General features: G+C 38.8%; 1 protein-coding gene across 3 annotated transcripts in view; it reads left to right on the forward strand.

Annotated features, from left to right (window-relative positions):
- Positions 1 to 10,853, forward strand: part of LOC308697154 (uncharacterized protein) — a 190,591-nt gene extending 179,738 nt beyond the window's left edge. For 2 of the 3 annotated variants that reach the window (XM_081376286.1, XM_081376284.1), the window contains exons 2-7: positions 1,637 to 1,774; positions 8,241 to 8,275; positions 8,378 to 8,656; positions 8,848 to 9,093; positions 9,457 to 9,528; positions 9,605 to 10,853. In XM_081376286.1, the coding sequence (XP_081232412.1) occupies positions 1,764 to 1,774; positions 8,241 to 8,275; positions 8,378 to 8,656; positions 8,848 to 9,093; positions 9,457 to 9,528; positions 9,605 to 9,870 (909 nt within the window). In that variant the 5' untranslated portion in view covers positions 1,637 to 1,763 and the 3' untranslated portion in view covers positions 9,871 to 10,853. Of the gene's footprint in view, positions 1 to 817; positions 1,067 to 1,636; positions 1,775 to 8,240; positions 8,276 to 8,377; positions 8,657 to 8,847; positions 9,094 to 9,456; positions 9,529 to 9,604 lie in introns of those variants that run through there. The other variant, XM_081376285.1, reaches the window with a different exon arrangement.
- The last annotated feature ends 411 nt before the right edge of the window (positions 10,854 to 11,264 follow it).

Genomic DNA, 11,264 nt, shown 5'->3' on the forward strand with positions numbered 1-11,264 from the left:
GAAAAATACAGAATTAAATCAAATAACCTAGAATATGTTGCCTTTAAAAAAAAGAATAGGCTATCTAATGATGCCCACTAGAGGGTGGCGCCGCTGTAATACACCTAAAAGTTGTGAGAAGAAGAAGAGAGCAATAGAAAGTGTAGAGAAGTGAGGAGGAGATAGGGATGGGGAAATGAAGCCTCATGAATCACTGAGGCTTTCCCCTGATTGTTCCGGGAAAAGATTCAAAGCTTCGAGAGTGTCGAGAACAGCACCGAGAACAGCGCCATCTGGTGCTTATTTAAAATAAAGCAGCCAGAAGCCTGTGTTAGAAGCTCTGGCAGATGAAGCAACCACAACACACTCCATAGTGTCAATGTTGTGTACAAATAAAAGCTTACATGTTTGTGTTTGATTTGTTCATTAAATAAATTAATTTTCCCATTAAAGTGTGACAATAAAATATAATAGCTTATAAGCTTATATGATTCAACAAGATTTAATGTAGGCCTTCTCTCTCTCTCTCTCTCTCTCTCTCTCTCTCTCTCTCTCTCTCTCTCTCTCCACACACACACACACACACACACACAATGAATAAGGACATTGTCTAATAGGATCATCTGTTATTAAATGTCAATATCAATAACTGTAAATATCAACCAGACTGAGGCAACAATGACTCGTTAAATCTTCGAGCCTTCTGACACCCAAAGCGAAACGCGCACGTGACTAGACAGAAAGTGAGGCTTCGTTTGTCATCGATCACGTGACTCTAGTAAACCAATACACGCCTCGATATGGGGCTTCACTACAAATTGTGTCACTAATGTGATACGCGCATCGAAGCATGTAACATCACTAGGAGGAGCATCAGATTTTATTCTCCACAAATAGTCTGTCTGTTCTTTTCGCTAACTGTGTTTGTGTTTGTGCTGTGTTTGTCAGATGAGTTTTGGTCTAACGTTATCTGATCACGAGGTTAAACGAGGGACACATTCCCGTTTACACCTCGTGTTTTAATCCGTCTCTTTTGTACACTTTCAAGTACTTTTGTCCTGATTTCTTAATGGGGGAGAGTCTATGGGTGAGTGAATATATGGGTTTTTACAGATTATCGATCTAATGGACGAAATACGAAATAAAATCTCGTAAATTACATGAACGCCTCAGAAAAACACGCAGAGCATCAGCTTTAGTTTTTTAAATGTTTTTAAAGAAGTCACTTCTGCTCACCAAGGCTTCATTTATTTGATGCAAAATACAGCAAAAACAATAATATTGTGAAATAGTTTTACCATTTAAAATAACTTTTCTATTTGAATTTATTTAAAAATGAAATTTATTTCTGTGTTGGCAAAGCTGAAGTTTTACCATCATTACTCCAGTCTTCAGGAATCATCCTAATATGATGATTTGGTGCTCAAGAAACATTTATGATTTATATAATAAAAATAAACCCTTATAATTAGAATTACGCAATATAGCGTATCAGACACAAGATGACGAATGTTTAGGACAATCTAGATCAATTGTTAACAAGGACTAATGCATTTTAGTGACGAAGATGAAGGAAAATTCTAATGCTTATATGATCATGTTGTTGTGAGATATTTTTTACTCCATGTTATTGTATTTTTGTGATTTGTATTCACAGAATGGATTTGGAGCAGAAGATCAGAAGTGGGATCTATCATAGGGCGACGCTATCGAGTCAGTCAGGGTAGAAGAAAGGACTAAAAGAGAAAGCGTTCCTCCAGGACAAATCCACGCAGAGAGGGAAGATGCTCCACTGGTGGGTCCCTTTCTCTCTGTGATCATATTCTGTGTGTAGATGATGAGCACACTGGTGTAGTGAAGGCTTGAGTTGTTAAATGTAGTAATTGTGTAATTAAAGAGCCAGGATGATTTGCTGTGATCCTGATCCTGCCTTTCATAATGCCATTACTATCACACTTTTGATTTGCATCTCTTCTTGTTTAGTTTTTAATACATTTGTCTATTATTTAATCCAACTGATCCTAATGGTTAATCAATAAATCATTTAGTACATATATAGATTTCTATAGATACAGCTTCTGTAGATATAGTATTCTACAGATAGCCAAATGTAATGAATTCGTTTTACATTATAAGTGATTTTTCTAAGATTATAACCACTATGTTCAAAGTGTGTGTGTGTGTGGTCTGTGTGTCCTGGTAAACTCTACATTATGGGGACAAAATGTCTCTACAAAGATGGCAATATCTGAAATTCTTGTCCTTGTGGGGACATATACTGCACGTCATCATGAGGATAATGGCGCATAAATCATACTACAGTTTTTATTTTTATTCGCTTTGGTACTATTTTCACAAGTAAGGTGTACATTTTCAAAACTCTTAGTACAAAAATCCAAACTGATCACGCTTGTAACACAGCTAGTCATTCTTCCCTGATGTCATGCTTTCACTATTGTTATACGTAATGAAATGCACGTGTAAATGTTTTCATTGTGCCATATGACTGTCCTGTAGTTTACCATGACGGATGAGTTACAGTAATGTGGCAGTCTCCCACCACCATTACCTGGAAACACACACACACACTTTGAACCTAGTGCTTATAATCTAAGAAAAATCACTAATAATGTAAAAATAATTAATTACATTTGTTTATCTGTATCAGAAATTGCAAACAAAGTAGAAACTATATCTACAGAATCTGTATCTATAGAAATCTATAGATGAACCAAATGATTTATTGATTAACCATTAAGATCAGTTGGATTAAATAATAGATATATGTATAAAACTGAACAAGATGCAAATCAAAAGTTTGATAGTAATGGCATTATGAAAGGCAGCCACTGTGAATGAAACATTAATATAGATGAAAGTTATTTTGTGTTGTAAAAAGGATACTTTTCATTTGAAATATTTCAACACAATTGAAAACATGATGAAATGTTTGAAAAAAAGTGCACTTTTGATGATCTGTTGTGATATTAGCTCTAAGAGTTTGAAAATGTTCGCCTAACTTGTGAAAATACTACCTAAGCGAATAAAATGAAACTGTAAATAGACACATAAGCCTTTACTGGCTAATGGTTTGCCATCTGATGTACCTGTGGATAATATTATTATAAAGCTTTCAACAGTCAGTGTAATGACAATGTTATTCTTTGCATGAAAACACTTGAATTAGAACTTGTATTACAACTTCAGAATTATATTCCTATAGACGGTCAACAGTGATAAGATAAAGCTAAGAGTGGTCCAGACCAACCTTACAAACATATGACTTGCAGTAAGTGTACTTAAATAGGAACGTTTCGGGAAACGCGTAATAACGATAAGGTTCAGCTTAAGGTGTAACTTAAGAACGACGTAGAGTAGTGTTGTCACGGTACGAAAATTTCAGTATTCGGTACCAATACCAGTGAAAATCCACGGTTCTCGGTACCAATTTCGGTACCAAAGGGCTAGAAAGCAATAAATTCTTTGCTGACTTCCTCGTCATCATGGAGAGCGCAGTTCGCACCGTTTCAAAAATAGTCGATCTCCGAATGCGAATGAACTTACTCTGAATTTTAGTATTGTTTTTATATGAGTCTGCAACATGACATCATGACTTTGCGTAAACATACATGCCACTTTAGAGTTAAGTGTTATTTATACACATTTTGAGCTTTCCGCGTTTATGTCCACACGCGTGTATGTGTACGCCGTTAAACGTCAGAGTGATTCCGTGTGTATGTGTACGCCGTTAAATGTCAGAGTGATTCCGTGTGTATGTGTACGCCGTTAAATGTCCGAGCGAAACGGAGGAAAATGTATATCTACATCTGAGGAGCAATATTTTTTTTCCTAGGATGGTAGGGGAACACTCATAAATGGTATTAACCCGAGTGATGGGTAGGTTTAGGGACGGGGTTGGGGTAGGTCATATATATTTATATACAGTAATGTAACGTAAATCAACGGCGTTGATAAACACGCTGAAAAGCGATTATGCGTGTTGATAACACGCCAAAAATGGAAATACGAATTGGCGTGTCATACATACACCATTTCATGAGATCAGTCTGGAGGATCAGTGCTCGAAGTGGGGCGGTACTCATCTGTACGCAGTACTGGCACTTCTGCAATTTACTCCAAAGCGTACCTGCACTTTTTCTTAAGTACCGCTACTTCTCGCATGTAGCCGGTACTCTACCACTGACAAAAAAAAGCGTCAGTGTCATGCCCATTTCACATATACTCCGTTTCCAATGCGTATGCGATGCTTATTTTTTTCCGCACCCATATTAACAAGTTAGAGCCTTTACACTGCACGGTCCGGTTATAATGCGGTCCGGGGTACTATACGGTTATCCGGACCACACTGTGATGACCTACCCCAACCCCGCCTCTTAACCTACCCGTCACTGGGGTTCCGACCAACCAAGAGCGGTTGTGGTCAGGTGTGGTCCGGATAACCGTTTAGTACCCGGACCGGAAATTCGTTCCAGGAGTGGTGCGTATACAGCAGTGCAACGATCATTTCTGCAAGTCTATTTTCGCTGTGCTGTACTTTTTGTCTGCTTTAATATTTACAGTAATTTTTTCAGTCACATAAATTATTACTGCTGCTAACTGCAGGTTACAAATAACATTTGTCATTAATGAACCAATCTAAAAAATATTCATAAATTAATGACAAAATAGTATGTGCAATTACAGTATACATTTTATGTACAATACATAGTTAAAGGAGCAGTATGTAGGATTGTGGCCAAAACTGGTACTGCAATCACTTTAAAAATACTGTAGAGCGGTGTATCTCCTCCCCCTCCCCCCTGACTCGAGGTTGCCAGATAAGCTGCAGGATTCAGCAGAAACTTAGGCTGCTTCAATGAGCTTCCAATGGCAAGTGACGACGAGACGTACACAGAAAGTTTTTTTCTGTTAATTATATTTATGCTATAGATATTTTATTAAGTAATTATGTATTTAAAAAATGTACTAATTGTCATTAGTTAAATATAATCGTAAAGATGTATGCTCGTATATAATCGTAAAGATGTATGCTCGTATGTGATGTGACAGACAGAACGGTAACGTTAGCTGTTAGTCTAACTCATATATGATATCTATGTGTGTAACCAATATCAAAGATACAGCTATTCATGAAGTGAAAGTGGCCAGCTGTATTTTTTTTACTACCCTGCAGCACACGTCCATAACGCTAAAGTATGTGATGTGATCAACTTGCAGCATGTGTAACTTAGTCCACGATATACGTGAAGAACGAATGACGAATCATTTCTTCTGAGGTAAAGTTAGGCTTCTGTCTCAATTACGTTTCAAATTGCCATAATGGGCGTGCTAATGTTGTTTTCCTCAGCGTCTCAGCATAATGACAGAGAAACGGGCTCCTATAATGTATTGCTAATGTTAGCATACGTCCATGTGAGCTAACGTTACATTACTTTGCTTGAACATGCATAACTTTGTTCGACTGTCATGAATATATGAAATGTCCATTGACATCAAGAACAAGTTAGCCAAGCATAGATGAATCTTACCTGTCCAGGAGAAAATTAGCAACGTTGGCGTCTGTGTTCAAATTCTTCTCCGTTTTCAGCCGTCTCCATCTTTCAAAAGCATCTCCAATGCAAATTCTGGTTTTATTTCGGACTTTGTCACGACGAATTTCTGAATTATAACGAGGTATTTTTGATTTAGTAACGTTAGACATTTTTATCTGATTAGAGTTAGGGTAGGTTAGAGCAAAGCTGGCAACCCGGATCCCGAAACACTACTGACTTCGTGGTTGGTAGATAGGTGGAGGGAGGCGCGTCAGGCCAAAACACAAAATGACAACATCAACATCAGTTGAGGGCTGCAAGTCCACTTTTTAAATGACAATATCCTAGCCATACTACTGTTGTCAGTGATATAAGTATTTGAAATGAACATGATTTCTTAGTGTCTAGTGACACATAAGGGCCATTTTATGATTACAGCTCCTTTAAATATAAATCTCACATAGTTTATTTACACTATTTACTTTCAACAGGTTGTTTTACTTCAAGTATATTTAAATAATGATTTATGTGTTTAGTTTTGCTTGTTTGTTTCTTTAAAACGTTGCAAGCCGTCACATGTATTTGCATGACATACATGAACATATGAACATGTATACTACACACGATATTACGCCAATCATGGATAAATAAATACAGTAGATATTGAATAACATTTTCAAGGATTTATTTTCAAATGTAATATTATTACATAGTGTTCTTCTCTCATCCACCTCACGCGACCACTGATCTGTAATGCACGCGAGTGAAGCCTCTGTTATACTTTCCGCGACCGCGATGGCGCGAGGGTCCGCAAGGGTCCGCGTGACGTAAAAATCGTCATCGGGGGTGCGCGCGGAGGCTCTGTCGGTACACGATCCGTTCAACCTGCACGATCCGTTTCACGCATGCGCATAATTACTTACGTTAAATAACAAACGGGTTCTTATGGACGTATTTTGTTATTCTGTGCCGTGATGAAGACAGAAATATTATGCCGGTGCCTGTAACAGTTTTATACACTGCTGTCACGTTATTTGAGCTGTTTCTGGATGAAGGCAGACTTATGGACGTATTTTGACAGTGAGTCGTGTTGACACGAGTTCAGGGAAAACTTCCTAATGTCAAGTTTAAAATGAATATGCGCTTAAGGTGCGTGACAAAAACACACGCGCACTTCAGTTAGTGCGATTAAAGTGTTTACATGGCCGCATGCTGCGATTTAAAACAGCGTACGCCGCCCGTTTTAATACGATTATAGTTTATGCAATTATGAGCTTAATCACATTATTAAGTATTGTGTTTACATGAGGTAAACTGGTAAAGTATATTCGCAATATTGCTAAAATCCCATTATACGCATGCGTAGAACGGATCGTGCAGGTGGAACGGATCGTGTACCGACAGGCTCGTTGCGGACTGGCGCGTGCCTCCCATTTTTTGTGCGAAAGAGATGGAAATAACATGGACGCCGAATTTGAAAAAACGGAAAACGCGTGCATTCTAGAAATAGAACCAATGCCTATTTTTCACGCAAGCCTGTTGGAAGCGTTTCCAGAGGAAAAGATGTTTATATGTCATTTTGACACGAATACATATGAATAATGTAATTTTGATGTTTGAAAGTGTCTAGGTTTTGACATAAATGCAAATATAAACTATAAATATTTAAAATATTATCGATTATACTGGCCAGACCGATCTACTGCGCATGCGTTTAACGCGTTTACCGAGCGGACCTCAGCAGAAAGTATAAATACAAGTAGTCCGCGTCCGAGCTGTGCGCAGCTGTTGTGTACGCGTCCAAACTGGAGTATAACAGAGGCTTGACGCGACCCAGGTTTTCCGTGCACGCGAGTCCGTTGGAAAACAGCGTCTAGTTTAAATGTAACCCGAGAACAACGCGCGTATCTGAGGAACAGCCAGTCACAGGATTTTTGACTGTTTGTGAGGTAAAATGTTTTCAGTTTTGTTTGAATTCGTTTATATCACATCTGTGACCCCCACTGGAGCTACCGCTGGGCTGACATATCACGGTACTGTTTGAATAGACTCTGCTGCATGCCGGAGTGTTTTTGTGTGTAACACAATGTAGCGTCAGGTTAGAAAGCGAATGCGAATGGTCATTTACTGTGTCTGTCAGATGTCTGCTTCACTTCTGAGTGTATCGGCCTCGGCGATATATCTATCGACCACTACACATGACATTACAAGTATATCCACCTCCGTTCATATTTTTCAAATTTTTCCTAATTTTTCCTTTACCCCAATGCCATCCAAGATGTAAATGTCTTTCTTCAGTGGAAAAGAAATTAAGTTTTTTGAGGAAAACATTTCAAGATTTTTCTCCATACAATGAACTTCAATCTCAACCAAAATGTTGAAGTTCAAATCAATGCAGTTTCAAAGGACTCTGCACGATCCCAGCTGAGGAATAGGGTCTTATCTAGAGAAACGATCGCTCATGAAAAAAAAAAAAAGGAAATATTGTTCAATTTAAGTTTAAATACAGCACAATGAAGACAGACACAGGGTCCATTGAAGTTTTTGTGCAGCTTATATGGTGAAGAGTTGGAATTGAGTTTAGAGTTTTTGTGGTCTGTGTTTGAACGAGTGAGAATGTTGTGAACGAGTTGTCCTCTTAACTTTTACTACTTTTCATTTTGAGTCCCAAACATTATATAACCACCCTGTTTTTTTTTTTTTTATCAGGAGCCTCTTCAGTTTGCTGGTGTTACAGTTGTCTGGTGAGTGTGTGTAATGTAAAGAGAAATTATTTGTAAATTGGACATTAAAAACCACATCAGTATCAATATTGTATAGTAATTCAACACTGTTTTTATATTTAGGTGCTGCTTCTCTACCTGTCCACGGACAAAAAGATGGAAGTGTTTCCCTGCCTTTTAATAAGAGCATCAGAGGAGAGAACTTATCCTTTCGCCTAACATGTAGATCCAAAGTCGCTGATGGTGTTCAACCGAATGAACGATTCAAGGGCCGGGTGTTTGAGAGTGATCATGGAGACCTCATTATTAAAGACTTGAAGACCACTGATGCTGGAAAATACACTTTAACTGTTTATGGCAACGAATATCCAATTTCCTACCGTTATGAAATCCATGTCCTTGGTGAGATCAGAACTGATTTTAAATATTGATTTGGGCTTTTTGTTGCTTTCATTTTTGTATGCATGTTATATCTTCTTTTAATCTTGTTCTGTAAAGCACTTTGGTCAGCCTAGTGGCTGTTGTAAATGTTCTTTATAAATACAACTTGAACTAGTTCCCATCAACTATTCTCTCATTTTATTTCTCCTCAGTTAACTTAACTGTAGGGAAAGGTGAAGAGCTGGTGTTTGATGATCTTCCCCTGGAAGCTGAAACAGTTGAGCATTGTAAAGGCACAGTTTGCTCTGAGATATGGAGGAGAGGACGAGGTGTCCTGAATGATCGACTGATCGACAGCAATGGTAGTCTGGTCATCAGAGAGTTCAACTCAAGTGATGCTGGGATATACAGAGTCCTGAACTCAACAGGAGGAGAACTAGTCACTACTAATGTCACAGGTGAGAGAAATATAATGGATGTTTGGAAATATTACATATAAAGCGGACAGGTGAGGTTTATTTTTCATAATTTGAACAGCAAATTAATACTAATTAATACTAGAGAAGAGATGCTGCAAGATGAAGTTATTCTGATTCAAGATTATTAAAACTATAATGATGTGCACCGATAAATCAACATACACACACACACACACACACACACACACACACACACACACTGGTCCTACTCCTTCAACCTTGTTGCATTATTTTCCTGTTATCACTGTAAAGCTGCTTTGAAATATTCTGTATTGTAAAAAGCGCTGTTTAAGTAAAGTTGACTTGACTAAACTGTGACTAAGCTTTCAATATCCTCTTCAGAATCTGGCACAGAATCAGAGGGTAATCTGAACAGCACAGATGATCTGAGAACTGACGACACCAAACAACACTGTGAGTAAAACCAGAGACACTGAGACCGTTACAACATTTGTAAAAACGTTTAATAATAGTTTCTTTCCCCTTCCAGCTGCTTGGGTTTGGATTGTGGCTTCATTGGCTCCGTTGGCTCTAATGGCTCTGATTATATTAATCAAGATAACTCATCAACATCTGAACAGGAACAAGCAACTAGGTTCCTACAAAGTAGCGATGAGCAAGAGCGATCAAGTATTGGAGTACTCGTTCGTGACCGTGACGATCGATCATAAAAACGATGATCACAACGATGGTTCTTGCTACAATTGCATCCTGGATGCAAACTCAAGAGACGAAGCAGATACTGATAGTGTCTGAAGATATCTGGCTTACTTGAACATAAACATTTGCATTTGCACGGGGTGACCGGAGCATTGTGCACGGAAGTTGTTGCTACGGGGGAGCACTTCCGGTGCAACACCAGGACGGTTCTGGTTTTCCCAGTGTGCTATGGCCGATCGTGGAAAACTGATGAGTGGAATTGCTGACAGGTGTAAGAGGAGGAGAGTTTGGGCGGCAATTGGGACGCGGTTTCCAAAACGGATTATAAAAGGGAGACGCGGCAGCCGTGGAGTGACGCAGCAGGTGAGAGAGAGAGAGAGGCCGAAGCTGAGGCAGCGGAGAGAGGCCACGGGGAAGAGAGAGAGAGAGAAGACTTCGGCTGGATTGCGGGTGTAAGCCTTGGTTGCACCGTGAGTCTGTTGAATTGCAGTTTTATTGTGGAAGTGAGCACGAGGGAAACCTTGCAGTGTGTTGGTGAATATACGAGTGTGGGAATTGTGTTTCTGCTGTTCACTCGCAGTCACAGCTGTCCATTCCTCTCCCTGCCTGAGCTTGAAGGAGAATGCTGAAACTGCTGAGTTATGTGCATATGATGTTCATGTCTCTCTCTGTCTGAGCCCTGAAAAAGAGAATGCTGAAGAGACTTAAGACTGTTTTTATTATTTAATAAAGGACAAATTTATTTTTAATTCTGTGTCTGCCTCCTTCGTGTCCACGGTCGGCTCCTCAGGGACGGTACGCAAGCTAGCCCGCTGGCGCTCGCCCCGGCCTGTGACATTTGCATTAAAGAAAAAGCTAAAATAAAAAGTATTTGGTTAATAGAAAAGACATTGTTCCAACATACATACATACCAACTTACTTGTTCCTACTGTTTACATTTTTTATATTCTTTGTACTGTATTGATCTGTCCACCTAAACCAATTTTTGGTGATGAGGATGAAAGAGGAAGGGAGGAGATGTTGGATGATGGGAAGTTGTTTGTAAATTTCTGAAAATAAACCAGCATTCCTTATAATTACCTTTGCTGTGTACTTGAATTTCATTAGTATAGTCTTGAATGCATTGGTATATAATGAGGTTTAACACCAATGGCAAAGAAGTTACAAAAAGTAGAAGTGAGTAATTTGGACTCTCTTGTATATTCAAAACTCATCCGTTCTTTGAATGATATGTTTTAAGATGAGATGATTTTCTCGGAGTAAATGAATGATTATGACAATGAAATAATTTTCCCACGGTAAATCCCCAACTGAGGTGTCATTAAGAAAGACCAAAACCTGTATCGCTTCCCGGACGCCGCATCAAAAATAGCTCCTCTTGAAGTGGGTGAAATCAAGAGCACAATTTACGAGAATGGGACACCATACTGACTACACGTCACTTTCAGTTTCAGTGCTTTGTGTGTGTACTGTGGCACATAGTAAAGCA

The sequence above is a fragment of the Scardinius erythrophthalmus genome, assembly GCF_964197995.2.
Source record: "Scardinius erythrophthalmus genome assembly, chromosome: 10".
NCBI classification, from domain to species: Eukaryota; Metazoa; Chordata; class Actinopteri; order Cypriniformes; family Leuciscidae; genus Scardinius; species Scardinius erythrophthalmus.